We start from the raw sequence: 21,906 nt of genomic DNA, 5'->3' as shown, positions 1-21,906 counted from the left end.
AGGTTTTGTGCATGTGAAAAATTGTTTGCGGCCTTGAGACAAAAAAAGGGGGGGGGATAAAGTTGAATGAGAGGATTGAAAAAATATGAGATTAAATCAAGCAACGAATTAAGAGCTCGGAGAATACAACTATTAAAGTTACAGTAAAGTTAAATTTAATAAAGGAAAATATTGAGAATAAGTTTTGAATAAATAAAACAATTGTAAATAAAGTTTACAATGCCGCAGACAACAAGGATTTAATAAGATTTAATATAATTAATATAAATACGTTATTTTTACACTGGCTTCCAAAAACACAACAGTCATCCCCCACCCACATTTGCCTGACCTTTCCCCCTACAACTTTTTCTCCAAGATGAAATTCTGGCTGAAAGGAAGGTTCTCAACATAGTAACACTTTAGGACTTCACTCAAGTGAGAATCATGGAAAAACCACTGGGATCGCTGTATACATATGCCCAAGTGGACTACTTTGAAGGAAATGATGGAAACTGGGATTAAGTAATGTTTTTTTTATGATCAAATTCCTCAAACTTTTGGGTAGCACCTTGTACAAGAAGGTTATAGAATAATTTAGAGTACATATTTCAAAAATTAATGCAATATATATGAGAAATCTATTTCATTAAACATTAGTAAAACTTTATTCATACCAGGACATAAAGTGTTGTAATTGCAGCCAAAAAGTGATTAAGGATACGGTCCTGAAAAAGAAGAAGAAAAAGAAAAACTAATAAAATATAAACTTCAAAATGCCTATACAACTAAAGCAAAGACCTGAAACAAAATGACAAGAATATAAAATATGAACATCCAAATATAATTACATAATTTGTTCATTATATAAATATTAATGATCAATATGCTAAGTAAATTTTAAGATGAGATATACACTTTATACTTTTAAATGGAAACTTTGTGCCCCACCCCACACAAAACAAGATAGCACTTGTCAGCCAGATGACAGACTTCAGTTTCTGTTTTTAGAAAAAAAACCTATATTAGACAATATATTCATTCTCGGTCTTCTCACCACTATCCTTATAAAAAAAAAAATGGCGCTATCAGATATGACATCTCTTGAGCACATTCCTTTGCGCTACTGAGTCCTTTGCAAATGTAAGCCATAAACAACTATGAAGAGCTATTGAAGAAAAACTTGAGATTGAAGGAGAAACAGGGTTTACGGGGTTAACATTTTAAGAAATTATTCATTCACAATCTAACATGAGAATTCTGGCTAATTTTCCTGCTCACCAGCAGAAAATTATGATTTTTTGTTGTATAGGAAATTGTGTAGCAGTAAGTAAATTGAGGATCATCTTGAGGGCACAAAAATTAAGGGTCGTGCAAAAAAGAAGAGAGAGAGAATATAAGGCAATACGCGCGATATTGCGAGGCTTTTTGTTCCTGACTTCACCTCGAGGATTCCTAACCAGTGGATGGAAAAAGGACGAGTGAGGGTCCTATGATGTTGGACAGCGGGCAGTCATTCTGAGTATGCTGAACAAGGTCCCACGACGAGCCGCTAACGAATCATCGGCCTATGGAGAAAGTATGCCAGTCGTTGGATGTCTCATTCGATGAGGAGTGGAAATAACCCTCAGTCGAGGCAGTAATAAGTTCGAGTTCAGAAAATGTAGAAGGGATGACGTAGCCATAGCCCAGGTGCCGAGACAACCGATTGAAGGATGACCCGAACAACACGTGGCAATTATCAGACTTTCAAAAAGAACTGAGTAATGTAAAGACCTTACTGTATGTTTTGAAAGAGATAGAAACTAATGTTAGATTAAGTTATGTGGATAATCCATAGAGGACTCTGATAAGAATTCGTAATTTGAGATCGCTTAATTCTGTTGAACAAAGAAATGTCTGGAATGAATCTATATAGTTGCATGTGCCTGAAATTATATGTGTATTTGTATTTTGTGGATGACCTTTATCAGATAGTAACAAGTTGTATAAGATGTCTTTAAGAGTAGCATGCATAAGAGAATTGACTTAGAGTAATATCGTCATTTAGTTCTATTGTTTCGGATGATTAGTATTGTGATCTGAGTGTATTTTGATAAGTTTAGCATTGTGTAACTTGCGTAGCATGAGATATTAACCTAGTAAGAGATTTGGAAGGATTAGTATTTTAATCCAATTTTAGTTGTAATTGTCATTTGTTCCAATAAACATGTTTTGTTGCATATACCTGACTTATGCCTGAATTCGAGATTTCAAATTACCACTTGCAAAAATTAGAACCATAGTGGGAGGGATTTTGATGAATGTTTAAGTAATAGATCTTTGGCCATGATTGCAATTAATACCAATATCTGTTTAGAGTGTGTTAGAGTGAATGCCAACCAATCTAGGAATATTCCCTGAACCTGAATAAACTCATGTTATAGGATACTGGCTGGCACAGCATAAAAATATAAATTTGCCAGTGTCAGAAAAGGAATCATTCCTAGGCAGAGTCGAGTTAGGCACACATAAAGAAGTATATAAAAGAGGAGTTTGTATGAGAAATAACATAAAAGGAATAAAGATAAATATATAACAACGAATAAATGGCATTTTAACACAAGAAGCCAGCTTAGTCAATCATCTCTGAAGCCCTTCCAATATCTCATTATCCTTTTGAACATCAGATAACCAAATCTGTGCATAGTAATCTATATGCGGCCTGATCAAAGCCTTCTATGATGAAATCAAAACATCCTTACTTCTACATGCCAGTATTCTCCACATCATTCTCATAATCTGCTTTGCTGTCCCAATTTCATGGAACATTTTAGCAAAATGTCCTCGAAATTTCAAGTCCATATCCACCATCACCTCCCCCCGACAATCATCTCATTTCCTCCACCTCCTCTAAAATATCCCCACCAATCCTATACTCTGTATCCATTCTTTGCTTCCCAAATTTTAAAACCTTACATTATGCTACATTAAACTGACATTTAAGCCATTTCCAATGTCATGTACATACCAATTAAATAACAATGGCTCTAAAACAGACTCCTGGAACACACCACTAGTAACTTCCTCTTCTGGCATATCACTCTCCCCCCCCCCCATACAAAGCCTGTGGATACCTACTAGAAAGTAAATCTCCAATACAATGCACTAATCTACAATTCAATCTGATCTCTTCCAATTTAATTACAAAATCTAAAAATACTACTATATATATATATATATATATATATATATATATCCCTTGTCCAAGTATTCTTCACCTTGTTATATAGGCAAGCAGATTGCTAAAACACAATCTTCCTTTAACAAATCCATGCTGTCCATTAAACAGAATTCTACTACTGTCAAACATGTCTTTGGCAAATTTATACACCATACTTGTTGAGGTTTGGAGTATGTTTCAAGGCTTTTGTTGATTCCAGGAACAACCTCTTTGACTTATAAAAGCTTCTGTGCAGCACTTTTGTTTTTTTTTTTCCAATCGATCCTATGTATAGGGGTATCTAAAGCATGGTCTGCTAGACCTGACTGACCTTGACCAACTTCAGACAAGCAGATCGGCCTATACTTCAAATACTTAGTCTTATCGCCACCTTTATGAAGCAAACAATTTTGCTATCTTTGCACTTCCTGTGGAACTTGGGCTAATCTAAGACTCATGTATAAAATATAAGTTAAAGCTGTTGTTAACTCCCTAGAATATTCCCTCAATACACGCACAGTGATATACCATCAAGTCCCATGGCCTTGTTACATCAAGTTTATTCAATTCCTTATATACCTCCTTTTGATCACTGACCATTATTGGTTCCTCTGCAATACCCACTGATCTCAAGTTCTACATTATGTTACAATCACAAGGATGGAATACTTTAATGAACTGTTCCTTAAACACTTCCACTATATTCTCCCATAATTATTCTTCCTTCTACTCACCATATGTCAAAAAAAAAAAAAAAAAAAAAAAAAAAAAAAAAAAAAGGCAATGTAAAAGAAAGGTATTCTTGCAGCTCAGAACTCCAAACTGATTCTCAATTTATGATAAAAGAAATAATCATTTATAATCTTGGGAGTCAATTCAAGGATTTATAAATCATATGGCACACTTTCCTTCCTTTTTCTCATCTGCTAAAGACAAGTTGAGTTCACTAATTAGGGGATTTAAAGCAATTTAATACAGTCAACTTGCCATTTCTCTGCTGCATATCTCTAGGGACAAATATTTTTTGTAAAACTGTGTTCATGGGACCAGTTTATCTGTTCTAAGGGATGAAAAACCCACATTTCCAAGAATAAAAACCGTCTACCTAAATATAAAACCAGCTAACTCACCATTTTGATTGAAAAGGCCTAATAAAGGTATTCAATGAAAATGGCTTATATGTACCAACTGAGCTATGGAGGCTCCTAGCACAAAAAGTTGTATATTTTACATTATATAAATATTATTGGTAGGATGCCAATCCATGGCAGCCAAAGCATCTTAGTGGAGTTTAAATTTTTTTTGGTGCAACATGGATGACATATATTCTTACAAGAGGTGAAAGAAAAGCAAGATTGATGAGTAAATTGAGTGAGTGCATGTGTGTATGCCAGTTTGGGGCAAGTACAAAACAAAATAGCAGAGCAGAGAATGCTGACAAAAGGCAGGAAAATTAACCATCAGCAAGATTGTTGTTCAAAGTACAACAGCAAAAGTCAGAAAAATAAGGATGTCATAAAAGAAATAGCATGCTGACATTGAGTCCTTTCATATGACAAAACATGCTCAAACTTAAAAAGAAAAAAAAGGGGGGGGGGGATAAAGGAATGTATTACAAAGCAAGAAAAAAAATTTTTTTTTTAATGGAGATTCAATTATATTAATGAGAGTGTGACTAATGTCAGGATGCAAAGAGGTAAGTGAAAGAGTTAAATGTTTATGGCAGGCATTAACCACTTGAAAGGTGAAAAGCATAGTATGAGAGAAGAACGAATGCTATTGAAAAAAAAAAAAAAAAAACAGGCATAAAAAGTGAGTCTGCTGCTGCATGACAAGTAAGGAGGAAGAGGAGGATGATTGCAAATGAGTTCCAATATATCAGTTATGCAGAAACAATGGTATGCCGAGTTTGTAGACATATTAAGCTGAATTTGATAAATGGAAGGTCGTATATAAGGTTAATAGATTTGGAGCTCATTTGCAATCATCCTCCTCTTCCTCTTTACTTGTCATGCAGCAGCAGACTCACTTTTGATAAAACATGATAAAACATTACCAGAATCACGTTTAATTTAAATGTCTTTATTTGTAAAATTTTTGGTTGAGTTTCATGGCCATTATCAATACAATTATAGGAAAACACAAAAAAACAACAATTCAATTGAAAGTGCATGATATCATGTGCACTATCAGCTGCAGGAGAATACAAGAATCTGAGAATGCACAATCTACATACTCAGCTGTAAGAACTAAATAATCAAGTATGCATGGCCTTTCAAAATGACTACACTATATGTCAAAAATTAGAACTATATAAAAATATCCATAAAACCAGAGAAATATATCAGGTTGCTAATTTGTTATGCACCAAAGAAAGGAAGCCTAAAAGAGAACTAAGCACTAAAAATGACAAGATACTTGAAAACAAAAATGAAGAACTCTTAGCATGGAAGAACTGTTGATTAATTCATTAGTGAACTTTGCTACAGATGCTTTGTCAAAAATAATAACCCAAAAAGAATTTACCATTATGTGTAACAATTTTGTGATGCAAGAATTTGAAACTGCACAAAAACCTCAAAAGAATCAGGAAGTACTTGGACTGAATGATATAACAATAGAAGCTACTGCATTAAGAGCTTGTTCTCCAAAATCTAAATTAACTAAATTTGGATTAAACTAAATTATTGTTCCATTATCTTCACCTGAATACCCTCAATACTTCTCAAAAGTGATGGAGAAGGTCATCACCAACAGCCAGCTACTGGCTGTTGATGTAACCCTTTGGTTAAGTAGTAATAACAACTATAGATTTCATCATTATCATTCTATAGACTTTCTCGCTAACATTATCCACCTTTGGAAACAGACCACAAAAAGATTTGGAAAAACTCATGCAGTTACTCTTAATATTTCTAAGGCAAAGATCATGTCTGGCATTAATGTATTCTCAAGCTACCATCCTGGTCTCCCCCTCCTGGCTTCTGCAATTGGACTGCCAACTTCCTCTGGCAATTCCGTGCTTGCCATGGTGGATGGTTCCCTCTCATCTGATTTTTCCCATCAATGCTGAAGTACCCAAGGTTCTGTGCTTTCACCTGCACTGTGGCCAATCATATTCATTGTACTGCTGATGCAATACACTCCAATTTCTCTTCTTCATTTACAAAACCTCGTAATAACAAGCTTCAAGATTTTCTTTGGTCAATGCCAATCTTGACGTTTTCAAGTGGGGCAAAGATAATCTAACAAATGTTAATGCTACCAAAACACCATCCTTACTCAGAAGGAAGACCATGCTCCACTCTCCTAACCAAGATCAGTTTTCTCCCCTTGACTTTCACATCTAGTCCATCATGGCATAAACACATCACATCCACGGTTTTTTCAGCCTCCAAAGAGTTTAGTATTCTTTTTGCTCTAAACATTTCTCTTCTTCTCAACTTCTAACACTTTATAAATTCCAAATCCACCCAACCCTAGAATACACATTTCGGGTGGCACACCAAAAACCTCCCTCAGAATACTCAGATTATCCAGAACAGAGCAGCTATTTCCTTAACTTTCTCTCTCATCAATTGCTTTCCCATGGACACTATTGAAGTTGAAAGTTTATTTGTATTATTATTATTATCATGGACACTATGTTTCTGCATTATAGCTTGTCTATAGGTATTTCCATGGATGCTGCTTCACTGACCTGGCCACCACCACTTTCCTCTAATCATGTACAAATATGGGAAGCTGCTGGTCAACATCCATACAAAGTATAGCTCCAAGCTCACCAAATTCTCATCTTATTTTCTTCCTTAATTCAATATACCTCTCATCTTTGGAACAGTTTTCCCTACAATTAATACAACTCCAAACTCTTCAAGAGACGCGTTAACAGATGCTTTATTACCTCTAATCAACTGCTCCAACATGGCATTTTTATAGGTCTTAAGACCTTGTGTGTGTGGGGGGGGAGTAGTGGGGGGATTGACAATTCTTAGAACGAACTAAAAGATTTCAAATAAACAAGCAAGTAAAATATACAAAAGCATCTTTTCTTCATTCTATAATTTGGAAAAAAAAAAAAAAAAAAAAAATTAATGACTTACCCTTCGTTTTGAAACTCCAAATAATGGTCTATCTGCCATGTGAGTAATAGAAGGAGAACGTTCTGGTCCACCATATACAGAATCCATATTTATAACCTGAAACAGATATATGGTGAATGCTCCTTATGGCTATTATTACAAAAAGAAATTTATATTTTTCACCCATAGTGTTTCTCAATATCTCCATGTATCTTTCTTTAAATGTGATCAGAAAGTACCATGATAAAGAAATATTTAGTTCTAATTTACCATAATAAACATTAATATAAAAATATTTAACAATTCTTCGCTTAGAAATTTATCTTATTTAATGTTAATGCTTGTATATGTGCGAATGCAGGAAGAAAATTAGTAACGTGGAACATGTCTGAAAGGATGAAAATAGGATGATTACCATCACACAGTGCTGAGAAAAATTACTTTTAAGTACCTAATGTAATTCTGCCAAATCATAAATGAACACAGTGATAGAGGCATTGGATATGAGGAGTAAGCAAGCAAGCAAAAGAAGCTGTCACTAGGATATAAAATACATCCTAGTGACAGTTCAGCTGTTCAAAATATGGTACCCTTAAGATCTGTGGCCAGACCCATGTCACCAGCTTCATATCCACCATCGTTTGTTCCAATTTATGTAATAGAGTTCCATGCAGTATCCCATTAAGTGTCTTTGAAGTCTTGCAACATCATGGTGTAGCCATTTCTCATCTCTAGACAAATGCCATGGAGAAGTTTGGCAAATCTGAAGTGGTTGCCACTTGATATCTCCAAAGCTGTTGCTTACTAAGCAAACTACCATCATTTAGTCTGTCTCAGGACTTCTGTAGTTGGATTGCCAGCTTCTGTCTGGATGCACACTGTGTGTGATGGTGGATGGTTCCTTATCCTCTCACCATTCAACTAATGCTGGGATTCCACAAGTTCTGTCCTCTCACTAACCCTCTTCCTGCTATATATCAATGACCTACTTCAGTTGACCTCCAACCCAATACACAGTTTTGCAGATGACAGCACAGTGCACTCCTCCCTTTCATTTGATAAACCTTACTCTACACAACTCACCTCTACCTACAAACATCAACCATCACCCTCAATTCTGATCTCTGAACCATTCCTCCAATGGGGTTCAGATAACCTCACCAATTTAAATGCTAATAAAACCCAGTTCTGTCTTATTTCTCATAAAAAAACCCATTTTTTTCCCAGTATTATTTTTGACGATATTCAAATTTCCAGACAATTTGAGATTTCTCTTCTTGGAATTACCCTGACATCAAACACTCTTCTGGCATAAACACATCACAACCATTGCATCCTCTGCTTCAAAAAAACAACAACTAGGATTTCTCTTTTGCTCAAGGCATTACTTCACCCTGAACAGCTGTTAACATTATACAAATCACAAATCCACCCTGCTATTGAATACTACTCTCACATATGGAGTGTAGCCCCTAAAAGCTCCCTCAAAATGCTTGACTCAATACAGAGGAGAGCAATCAGACTTATTAATGACCCATCTCTTACCAACTCACCCCCCCCCCCCACTTTTGCACAGACATCTGGTTTCAACAATATGTATGTTCTACAAATATTTCCATGGGAAAGGCTCATCTGAAATAACATCAATAATCCCCCCACTTAGTACTAAGCTCATTGGAATATATGCAGCTGCTGCTCAACATCTCTTCACAGTGCACCTTGAAACAAACAGAGCAAGTTTTTTTCCTCTTCCTTCATCCCTGCAACTGCTGTATTATGGAATATCCTTTCCTCTGTTGTGTTTCCCAAGGAATACAATATACAGTCTTTCAAATCAAATGAAAACAAGTTTCTCCTTTCCCAATCCACTACCCATATACAGCACTAATGACTATAGGTTGATCAACCAACCAACCTCTCGTGTATGGATTCAACATAAAAAAAATCCCCTTATCCAACTCAAATGTCACTATAATGTTACTAAAACCTTTATAAAGCCATGTGCTCAGAGTATATTTCTATCTACCCATTTCTGAATTCTGCCCTTAACCACAAAACAAGAGACCGTGATCTCTCTACAGTTTGTTAACTTTGTTGGAATATCCTAGATGCAACAGAATAATATTCTACTTTTGAGAGAAACTTGTGACATAAAATTAAGAATTATCAAAATGTTAGCACAAGAAATGTATGTTTAATATCATGAACTTGTGTAGCTCAGCGGAACTTGTGTTTGCACTAAACCACTGGAAGAAAGAGCATCGCGAGTTCGATTCCAGTCTCTGACTAGAGGAACTTTTTCTTGCCAGTCTGGCTGGCTGAGTGATTAGCGTATCAACTCTCCAGCTAAAGGGCTGCGGGTTTGAATTCCACTGTGGGCATGGATGTTTGCGATTGTCTGTGGAAACAGTAGTGGTGGTGGTGGTCGGCAGTAGGTGATGATGGTGGATTGAGTGCTGGAGACAAAGTTGTAGAGCAGGTGTCCTCCCTCGATGAGTATTTGGACTCCCTGGAGGTGTCAAATAATACATCACCAGATATTTCAGTTTACAGATAACAAACTTTCATCAGTGGCTTGACAGGAAACAGTTTTTCACAAGGTAGAAAACAATTAATCATTCAAAATTAGAACGAGTCACATGATATTATTATACATCGCTAATCATGGTATCATTTCAATGAAGAAAGATAAACATAAGCTGGTCAGGGGTTGTTATCAGGTAGACATGGAAAAGATTTTTCATAAAATGGGAGTAGAACAAGAGGCCATTGCTGGAAACGGTATAAGGAGGGCGTGAGCAAAGGAGTGAGAATCAGGTTCTTTGCATGGAGGGTGGTTGGTGAGTGGAATGCATTGCCTGAGTGTGTTGTGGATGTGGACACACTGAATCAGTTTAAGACGCGGCTGGATGAGCATTGTATGCAATAGTGAGTACCTCCCATGATGGGTCTCCAACTCTATGGAGGTCAAATGTTAATAATAATAATAAGAGTGCAGAAATAAATTACATCTATAGATTTACAATGTTATACAAAAAACTTAATTTATAAAATCATATTAAAGATATCATTAGACAGATCTAGTATCTAGAAGGTCTTAATTAAAAAAAAAAAATGACAATAGAGACAAACCACAACATTCTCTGGTCCACAACTCGCCTTCTACACAGATGTCGGTATAAACTCTAATGCCTATTCAAAGAGAGTGCTGAGGCCTTACTTCAACATCCTAACTTGAATCAGAATGACTGCATATCAAAAATATGGGAAAGTTTGATATGAATAACACATTATTATTTTATTTATTTTTTAATTAAGACCTTCTAGATACTATATCTGTCTAATGATATCTTTAATATGATTTTATAAATTAAGTTGTTTGTATGACATTGTAAATTTATACATGTAATTTATTTCTGCAATGTCTGCAAACAACTTTATAAAATCATATTAAAGATATCATTAGACAGATGTAGTATCTAGAAGGTCTTAATTGTTATATTCTTATATTTGCTACAGCAAATATAAGAACAAGAAAGAGCCTTATTTATCTATTTTAGAAATAATGTGAGCAATTATAATGAATACTGAGAATTTAATTCTAAACGTCAATTCAATTTTTTTCCTGAAAAAAGCTTCCAAAAATCCCAGCATATATCTTGCACCACAATTTTTTAACTTTAATTTTTGGGGAAAAAAGTGCAAGTTATATTCAAGTAAATACAGAATTAACATATAATACTTTGAAATGACAATCTCAAAAATAAAAATGAAAAATAGAAGGTACTTTTCATAAGGGGTAATATAAATAGCATTTCATCCCAAATGCAAAAAATACCTAGTTACAGAACTGTTCCTAAACATCAGAAAGGAATAACATATAGGATATGCAAGAAAGGGGCATATATTTTTCCCTAAGCAAGAGAAAATGAAAACTTTTTATTGTTATTATAAATGAACAAATTTTATGAGAGAAATAAAGCAAGGGGAAGAATTACTTTACTATGCAGAAATCTTATCAGAAATCAAAAGAAAGAGCCATTTTGTTTTTAAATGGAATGCTTTCCTTGAATATTTGGTACATCAACAGCAGTCATCCTTTCTTATTGTCCTGTCTGTCTTCATGACAAACATCACATCATTCCATCTCTATTACTGTCATCTTCATCTAACCATATTTCATTTATTTCGAAAATTCTTGGGCAAATAAACTATCAATGCAACAAGTTCAATCCCATTGTTTCAAATACTTTTGGCATTCACTGCTAATTCTTTTGCTTGCTCAGTCATCCTTTCTTATTGTCCTGTCTGTCTTCATGACAAACATCACATCACTCCATCTCTATTACTGTCACCTTCATCTAACCATATTTCATTTATTTCAAAAATTCTTAGGCAAATAAACTATCAATGCAACAAGTTCAATCCCATTGTTTCAAATACTTTTGGCATTCACTGCCAATTCTTTTGCTTGCATACTCCTCATATCGAATGCCTCTATCACTCTGCTCATTCAACTCCAGGAAAGCAAACCGCTAATAACTGAATCCCCATGCATAGCCACTCTTGAATCATTTGTCACTTCTTTCACATTGTCATCTTTTATTACAGTCTATCTCTTTCTTACATACATCTGTAATTCTCCTCATTTCACTCTGCAATAGCTTTATCTCATCTCATCTTCAATTATGCTTTCATGTCCTGAATTACTTTATCAGTGCCATTCACTTTTTCTACCTTGAGTCGATTTTTTACTTTACCTTTCACCCTTACCATCTTATAGTCATTTGGTGCCAAAGTTTCTCGTATGTTACTTTACCTACAACTACCTCTTTCATACTCTCTTTTACATTTCTTTCACTAACATTTACTCCTTCAGCTCCATTCTCTACAACACTCTTGATTTCATGTTCTCAACATTAACACCAGTCACTTCATTTTCCTGCATGACTCATGAAATACATATAAACTTGGATCCGGCCTGGTTGGCCGAGTGGTTAGCATATCCGCTCTCCAAACAAAAGGCTGCGGGTTTGAATCCCACCGTGGGCATGGATGTTTGTGATTGTCTGTGAAAATAGTGGTGGTGATCGGCAGTAGATGACATTGGTGTAGATGAAGGTAGTTGCAGTTAGTGGAGTGGTAGAGATGGAGAGTTGTAGAGTGGGTGCCCTCCCTCAATGAGTCTTTCGGCTCCCTATAGGTGTTACGTAATAATAATCCCAAACCAAGTATGAAGATATTGCTAGTTTTAATAACATCACATTTCTTGCATCTTCTCTCAATGTGAATTATGCACATCATTGTGGTAGATATGAGTAACCAACCTATAAGCTTAATTAATATTTTTCAGGAAATAACAACATATACTAAAATATAAAACTTAAAAACTTTAATACTTTCCTATATTTTGGCAACATTACATTGCTATAATCAGAGATCACAAAAAACAATATGTGCATTCAAGCACTAACACTGGGCAAATGATGCTGAAAAAAGGTAACCAAAGTTGAGCCTAGAGTCCTAAATGGCACCCCCAAGTGTGCTAAATTGGGTAGTCTTGGTTGTGCTGAAGATCTCAGGATGAATGCTTATGTAGCAACTATCTCTGGTTTCAACCAACTGTCTGGCTATGCCACATAGATGATGTGTTCTTCATTTGGCCACATGATCTGGATACGCTCCACAATTTCTTAACACATCTAAACAATCAACACCCCAGGATCTAGTTTACCTTAGAAAAGGAAAACAACAGTCTCCTAGACACTCATTACACACCAGTCTGATGAATTTTTGGCATTCTCCATTTACAGAAAACCTACACATACAAGTAGATACATTCACCAGCAGTCACCAACCCTCCCAACAATATGGGTTTATAAAAACCTATATAACAGGGCAAAAATAATCAGTTCTGATAGTAGTGCCCTACCTACTGAACTTGACCATATCCTTAACACTTTCTTAGCCAATGGTGCAGTCCTCAAAAAATATTAAACCCTATAATCACAAACCCCCTCAGAGCAGCAAAGATTACTCGAGATCTATTACCATTCCATATATCCGAGGCACATTTGAAAAACTGACAAAAATCGTAAGGAAACACAACCTTACAACCACTTACAGACCACAGAAAAAACTGGTATCTCTTATCTGCTCCAGCAAAGACCAGCCATGTTCCTTAGACCTACCAGGTCCATTGCAGTTGCAAACTGTCCTACTACAGCCAACATCAAAATTTCTGAACACAAGGACTACATCCATTTCCATCAATACAGCCACTCAGGACTTGATGACCATGCATGGGGCACCCACCACAGGATAAAAATTCAGGAAGCAATGATCCTAAGATCTTCAGTCCAACGAGGCTGAAGATCTTAGGATCATTGTTAGGATCATCTTTCTTCAGATTCATTTGTTAGTGCCTGCATGCACATATCATTGTTTTTTGTGATCCCTGATGATGGCAATGTAATGGTGCCAAAATATAGGCAAGTATTAGTTTTTATAATTAACATTTTAGCATATGTCATTACCTGAAATATATTATTGGAAGTTTTTCCACTTGGTTATACTATAAATTAAAGATACCAAGAAATTATATACTTGGTTTAATCCTTTATCCAAGTATAAGCAAACAAGTTTGCCAGTTTCAGGACTGGGGCAACTCGTATAAAGAAACTAAGACTTCACATCACTCGCCTTAGTATTCCATAATGCAAAGCATATCTCCTTACGGACATGTATAATGCAACATGGGAAGGGTCACTACCCAGACCGGTTTCGACCTTTATTGAGGTCTCATCAGTGGGAGTCAGACCCAGAAGTGATACAGAGGTTGAAGTAATGCAGAAGTCATATATCCATATACAAGTAGCCAAAAGGTGTCACACCTCATTAAAATACTCTGGATTACAGAAAGTTGTTGGAAGTTTTTCCACTTGGTTATACAGCAGAATCCACTTATTGTGATCATGGATAATATTATCAATCGGCTATTGTTATCAAAATCAGTTGGTCCCAAAACACAGCATTTAAAATCAATTTAAAATAATCTGCCTATTATAATCAAAGTTCCAGTAATTGTTATCAAAATCCTTGAATGTTTAGCCTTTTGCATCTCAGAATTCTAAGAAATAAGGGTTAATCAGGAGAAAATTTGACAAAGAACATTTGTCGAAATCTGACTTTTTTGTTAATCTTATTCTTCCCATAAATCTTATATCTTCCAGGCAAATGCAGGCGTGTAATCTTAATCTTTTTTTTTTTTAATCTTAATCTTCCGTAAAACTTAAATCTTCCAGGCAAATGAGGGGATATAAATACAGTCTAATTGTGATTCTTCGAGTTATTTTCGTGCTCTCTTTCAGTAAGTGAATTTGACTTAAAGTACTCCTTAAAACAGCCCTTAGCATTATGGCAGAAGCAAGTAAAAAACATTACTAAACCAAATTTTTAATGCTGATTCAACTTGCGTATCCTTACCAAATCAGGCTCTCTTCCGATCCATGTTCTCATTAGTAAGAACTGAAGTTTCGATGTTTGATCTGTTTTTTTCAAGATCTTACACAAGAGTGGTTGTGAAATTTTTAAATGTACAGCTGCACTACGCTGACTCATTTTGGGCAACTTAGTACTCCAAAATTCTTTGCTTTTCTTGAAAAAATGAATCTGTATGTTTTTTACTTGCTTCTGCCATAATGCTAAGGGCTGTTTTAAGGAGTACTTTAAGTCAAATTCACTTACTGAAAGAGAGCACGAAAATAACTCTTCGAGTTATTTTCGTGCTCTCTTTCAGTAATACAAATACTTCTTCAGTGTGCAACATACAGCAACAAACTTCAAAAGGTATTATGAGTATGAGCAATTTATTCATGAACTACTATATTCAAAGACACGACAAGCAACACTAGATAAGTTTTTAAAACAAATTTTATGTTTTGCTTATTAAAAAATTCTTTAACAATAAATTAAATTAAATGATGCAATTTTTTATATCCTTTGCTTAATGTTATCAGCTGGTTATCGTTATCGAAAAGCGACTGTCCCAAAGTGATCACAATAAGTGGCATTTACTGTACTATAAATTAAAGATACCAAGAAATTATATACTTGGTTTAATCCTTTATCCAAGTGTAAGCAAACAAGGTTGCACCTGAACTATTTTAATTTATAGGCCTGTTTTGCTAACCTCTCCTCACCCATTCTATTTAAGTGGCCATACCACCTTAGATTAGGTCTGCTGACACATTCTTGAATGCTAACAATGTCAAATTCCTTTCTAATATCTTCATTTTTAATATGATTGTGTCATTGATGCTTCAGTTCACTCGCCTAATTTTTCTCAGAACCCTCATATCTGTGGTCTCTAATCTTTGATCAAGTGCTTTTATCTCTAACTCAACTCTGATTCATAACTTAAAACTGGTCTGAATAGTGCTTTGTATACTCCTAGTTTGGTGTTGTGGCTAATTTCTCTTATTCCATATAAATGTATGCAAGCTGGCTACCGACCAACCAACCAACACCAGATTTGCTTATTCTGTCATCTATTTCCAGATTTAACTTACCCATCTTCACTAAAAACTGTACCCATACAGCTGAAATATTTTACTTGTTCTATAGGATTGCCATTCAGAAGGCAGCTGAAGTTTACTATGTTCTTGCCTATTTTAGTAGTTTTGGTCTTTTGAGTGCTGATTTTCATGCCAAATCTGTTACAACTGCTATTCAATTTAGTTAGAGAATGAATCCTGGAGACTTGCACTAGATGAGTTTAGGAGTACATCATCTGCATAAAGTGAAAAGCTTAGTGTGACATCTCCAATTCTAATATCAGGTCTAATGCCACTTTCTTTCATAATGTGATCCAAACAGATGATAAATATGAGTGAAGATAGTGTGCATCCTTATTTTACCTCACTGTCACTACCTCACTTATCTCACTGTCAGCCAGCAGTGAGAATTGAAGGAAATACATGAATACGGTCTGACAACTTAAATATAGACTATGTATTGCTCTGTATAATGTTTCATTTACCCCATATAATTATAGTGTTTTGAAAAGCTTTTCTCTAGACACCTTGCTACTGCTAACGCCTTTTTATTCCTGTATAGGGAGTAGGCGAGGCCGGTTGTAACCCTATCTAACTTTTGGAGACTGAGTGGGCAGTTCAATCTCCACTGGTACCCAATCAGAGATAGCTGGCCGAAGGCTATCACTAATTAAGCGGCACGCAGTGAAGAGAATGGCTCAATGTACCGCCATCTCGTGGTCCCTAACACAATATATTTTTAATGTCTGAAATAGTGGGGGTTCTATTGTCGATTTTCTTGAGTTTACGGGACAAAAAACCAGAGTTTCCAGGAGGAAAAAACCCGCTTGCCCGTGCCAGAGATCGACTAACTCGGGAACCGGTCGAAAAAAGGCTTAAAAAATTTCCTCTAGTCTAGACTTGAAATCAAGTCTTCCTTCGTGCGGCCAAGCGCCGTGGTATGCAAACGCCACAGCCACTAAGCTACACAGGCTCCCTAGATACCTTGTCATATGCCTTTTCCAGATCTACAAAACTTAAGTTCAGATCCTTGTTATATTCCCATGATTTCTCAGCTTTTTGTTGTAAAGTGAAAATCTGATCTTGACAACCTTTATTTGGCCTGAAACTTGGTTCTTCAAGTTTCTCTTCCACAATCTTTCCCAACCTCTTTTCAAAAGTTATGTAAGCATGCTTGTATAATCTTACCTGGAACACTTAGTAAACAAATTCCTCTGTAATTCTCACATTCAGCTTTATTTCCTTTTCTAGAGATGGGTTCTAGGAGAGCTCTACTCCAATCATTGGGACTTCAACCTTCTCACCAGGCATTCTGAATTATGCAGAAAGAAGGTTGTACAGTACGTCAAATTTTTAAACCTCCATACTTAAGTATTTCTGGTTGAATATCATCTACTACAGCTGCCTTTCCATATTTCAAGTTTTTGACAGCTTTTTCTATCTCAAGTATTGATATGTACTACTCTTTGCTTTCCTCTTGAAAATTTTCTAGTATGGTTCTGTCACTGCTTGTTTTGTGTAATAGCCTTTCAAAGTAATTACTCCAGATATCAAGGATATCCTGATCTTCAGTTTTCATACCAACTTTATCATCTTTGATTCCTTTTACAGTACTCTTTCCTTTTCTAAGCTTCTTCGACAGCCTCCAGAACATTTTGCTCCCTTCCAGATATTATCTTCCCCACTCTTACCAAAGTCTTCCCATGACTTTTGTTTAGCTACTTTTACACACACACACACACACACACACACACACACACACACACACACACACCTTACTTCTCTTACATTCTCTGGTGTTTTCTAGAAACATTTGCTATGCTTTCTTCTTTCCCAGGACTGCTTCTTTAAATTCTCGTGTCCACCATGACTTTCTTATTTTTTGTCCTTGTAGAAAACTTCACCACATACCTCCCTAGCTGAATCAATTGATGTCTTCTTCAGAGTTTGTCACTGAGACTCAAAATTTTATTTCTTGTTTTTGAACTGAATCTGAATCATTGAAATAAAAATCAGTGTAATTCACAGTGGCCAGAACATCACTTCCATTGGCATTTTAAATAGCTGAGGTTTAAGACCAAGATAATACAATCATGCAATCTATACTGGCTATCCCAAGAATGATGTCTTTGTCCTCTACTTTATGCATTTTGCAAAACTTCTAAAATAATTTCAATATTTTTGATATTATGCTAGTTATAACAAAAACTATGTATTATTCTCCTCGTATACTTTTTGTCAACATCACAATCCTTAGATACTTTGTTGTATACTCTGAAAATGTGTATACTCAGCATCTATTTGTCAAGATATACTATGACTGATATATGACTAAGGAATTTGAATAGTTTGGTGGCAGGGCTTTGTATGCTGATTATTCATACTGGTATTTTTAAGAATAGCATAACGGAGATGATATGCTAATTAAAATAATTTAATTAATACAGTTCATCCTCAACTTAAGTGCTTGTACTAAAGTACAAACACTTGTAAGCTGAGGATTAATACATGTCCAGTGAATACCACTTTGCTGCTGCAACACACAGACTCCTATTAGATTCTAGTGAATCCACAGACTCCCACAGATTCTAGCGAACTCCCCATAGGGAGTTACAGCGAACCATCACCAGAACACTTCGTTGCAATTCCTGAATTTGAAGAATTTGTTTTGTTAGTGATCTAGCCTCTCTTGCTTCTTCTGATGAAATGTTCAATTAATAAAACAGCAACTTTGAAGAATTGCTCTTGCTCCATGTGTTTTCAGCTGATTATTTTACTAATAAGTGCATAGAGGGACTTTGTACTCATGTTTTGGGATTCATTATAGTACGGTACTATATACAATTTCAAGTTATAATTTATACATTGTATTATTTCACTATAAACAAAGGGGTAACATTAGTAAAAAAATATAACAAAACAAACCTACACATTTTAGCATTTAGGCATGTTAAATGCTAACATATCCTTATGATTCATATAGTGATTCTTAAAGGGATTATCTGAGCATTATCTCATTATAAGTCGAGGACTGACAATATTTAATCAAAGTCAAACTGAGATAAATAACATACAAATAGATATCTACAGGCACTAGATGAGATTAAAGCTGAGCAAACAAAGGAAGGTTGGCCTAAAGTTTCTAAATTGTGTCACTTAGTGGGCTTGATTGAGTATTCTTGTCCCCTGGGCTGATGGTCTGAGAGCTTTGAGATTTGGGGTAGTTTCATGCTGCCAGAATTGTTGAGGTTTGGATATTGTTTTTTTTTGAGTAGAGGAAGAATCTAAGAATAGCCTCTTAAAATCCCTTGCTATGGTGAAGTAAGGTGACCCTTATTCAGCATATCTTATGGCAGGCATCCAAAGTATAGTCTGCAAGTCGTGGAATCAGATGCATACCCTTATGGCTGCAGGGTACTTGGAATACACCAAGCAGACTAGGGACCATAGCTATCTTACCTACACTGAGTATTATGGCTATTAATTGTCTCTTTTGTGGGATGAAAAATGACTTGAAAATGAAAACATGAATTTCCAGGAGAAAAAGCCTTATCTTTGTATGAGACCATCTAACTCATCTTCAACTGAAAATCCCTAATAAAGGTTCCTTACATCTCAGACAGGATTTGAATCCAGAACAGCAATGTGGACATCTATACATCTATACCATTCAGAGGAAAGACCAGACCTCTGTGGTAGTAGGCACTACCAGGTGTAAATGAATTTCACTACCTGATGTAATAACATCACTTTGCTTACTGGAATCCTTAAGTAATCCTTTGTTCTGTAATCAAGAGCAAAGATCCGGTTTTACATTTTCCTCGGGTTTCTTCCAGAATGTCATCTGAATAATGTGTTCAGTTATCTTTCCAACCAAAAGGCAAAAAATGACCGAGAATGAAAATGACTGAGCTTTTTTTTATTTTAGTTCAAAAAGCACTGTCCACCATGAATTTCTTCACGAAGAGACTATAGTGACTGGGGAATGTAAAAGGCATGCTGAAATGCCCAAAAGAACGGCACTGTGGGCAACAGACAACTAGCTGTTTTTGTAGAACAGTTCTTCAGTAAATAGGTCATTCCATTATCACACTTGGCCAATGTTAAACAAATCTGTGCACACTTATGCTACCATTAACTACGCTTAACTCCACTTATAATCATTTATAGGAAAGTGCTTCAACAGCTGGCCATTTTTCAGTATAATCTCATGTTAAAGACAAAAGTTTAATATCATTTACTATATCCAAATTTTTATTTCTCTCTTTCCTGCTAGCCTGATGTTTGTTGGGCAGATATTCTGCACTCTCTGACCTACAGATCTTTGAGTGACAGATGAAATTTATCACACTAGGCAAAGAAGTCATGTTTCACCTATAAAGTGGAGTTCTCTTGGATCATGGAACTATTACCACATAGTTCCATGATCTATGTGGTAATAGATCATGGAACAACATGAAATGGGCTATAAACTTCCAACCTTTCATTGCTGGGAATGACAAAAATAAATAAAAGAAATAAAAATTAAATAATAAAAAAAAACGAACGTGCGAACTTCTTTAAACACTAAAAAGGCAATCAAAATCTTCATTCATGTAATAATGAATTCAACAAAATGAACAAAAGTAATTGGCTATTCGCAAAATAATAATAATAATTAAACTTATATTTATTCGGAAAAAAACGCACTTAATAAACAAAATACACTAAAATATAACAAAAATAATAAAGATATTTCCTCGATGAGTCTTTGGACTCCCTGGAGGTGTATAATAATAATGTATAATAATAATATATTCACAGGTGGCAGGACTGCATGGCGGAGATCTCACATGGAGGAGAATCGAAGACACGGTGAGATTAGTAAAGTTTTGATGCTCACATTAAAGGTCTATCACGGAGTACCGATACTTATAGTTCGACCACTGGATGTAATTTACTCCAGTAATGTGTAACGACCAAAGAATCACTAATATATTTGTTTTAAAGGGATTTTAACACCGAAGAAACCAAATTTTAGTAAGTGATTCTAAGGTGTGCTTAGAAACAGCATGATGATTAGTAATACTGATCGAAATTATGAAACTATTAATATCTTGCTCTGGCTCACTGTTATATAAAAAATGCCATAACAAAGTTACGAGGAAATCAAAAATAAACAAACCTCATGCATCTTATGAAATGGAATATTCCAAATACACAGGTGTAAAACCTACTGAAATGGTGACGATATCGATTCTAAAGATACTCCTTTTTAAAAAGAAAGAATGCTATATCCGAATATACAAATGAACTAATCACATCTTATCATCGTGGCTTATTGTATTTGCATGTTTGTAACCATCTGTAACGTCAGAGAACATAACCTATCATGTCGATCCGTGTTAGTGAAATAGGGAAAACAAAAGCAAACTTACGTTTTGATCTGTGCCGTAATCAGCAAGATAATAAGAATACTATGACGTTTACCTTTATTCAATATTTTTGAATTACTGTAGGGCAAAAGGACAAAGGGCACTTTTGAATCATCTCAAGTGACATAACTTTTCCGGCACATGAACGCAACGCTCTCTCCTTTCGATGAGATTGAAAGTCGGCTGCTCATGGAAAGTAAATATATCAGTGCCCTCTATTTCTTGTTTTTGCGCAGTAAAAAATATAATTTAAAAAATACAATTAAAGCAGCTTTGGCGTCCTAAGTGTAGATATTTTCTATTCTGTTTTTTTTTTCTTTTTTCCCTTGCCAATTTGCTTGCATTTCCAATTATCCAATCCGGTACATTTCTTTTTCTTTCTGAAGATGATGACTTATTAATTTCGACATGCAATATCACAGGTCCACCACTGAAGAAAACCAATGTTTGAGACAGTGATGTAGTTACACTGTAAAAAATGGATCGGTGGCAGCCCGTACATAAGCACTGCGACACTGCAATACCCCCAAGGAAAAAAATGAAAAAAAAAATTTGTTTGTGTTTATAAATAATAACAATGCTTATAACATTATATAAATGCAGTACAACATGTTAAAGGTTACACCTTATGTTTTGACATTGATTAAATAGTTAATAATTGGAATTGTTCGAGA

General features: G+C 35.3%; 1 protein-coding gene across 10 annotated transcripts in view; it reads right to left on the bottom strand.

Moving 5' to 3' along the window:
- Positions 1 to 21,403, bottom strand: part of LOC150108478 (transmembrane protein 243-like) — a 65,515-nt gene extending 44,112 nt beyond the window's left edge. For 5 of the 10 annotated variants that reach the window (XM_090390814.1, XM_090390815.1, XM_090390813.1 and 2 more), the window contains exons 1-3: positions 20,983 to 21,184; positions 7,285 to 7,380; positions 657 to 707 (exon numbers count right to left, since the gene is read on the bottom strand). In XM_090390814.1, coding sequence (XP_090246940.1) covers positions 657 to 707; positions 7,285 to 7,380; positions 20,983 to 20,991 — 156 coding nt within the window. In that variant the 5' untranslated portion in view covers positions 20,992 to 21,184. Of the gene's footprint in view, positions 1 to 656; positions 708 to 7,284; positions 7,381 to 10,395; positions 10,512 to 20,619; positions 20,880 to 20,982; positions 21,185 to 21,235 lie in introns of those variants that run through there. The other 5 variants (XM_090390810.1, XM_090390809.1, XM_090390806.1 and 2 more) reach the window with 5 other exon arrangements.
- Between the last annotated feature and the right edge of the window lie 503 nt (positions 21,404 to 21,906).

The sequence above is a fragment of the Typopeltis vanoorti genome, chromosome 3 (assembly GCF_054136105.1).
Source record: "Typopeltis vanoorti isolate ZY-2024b chromosome 3, IOZ_Tvanoo_1.0, whole genome shotgun sequence".
Classification (NCBI taxonomy): domain Eukaryota; kingdom Metazoa; phylum Arthropoda; class Arachnida; order Uropygi; family Thelyphonidae; genus Typopeltis; species Typopeltis vanoorti.
The sequence above is the reverse complement of the archived record's forward strand: the minus strand, read 5'-3'. Positions and strand labels throughout refer to the sequence as shown.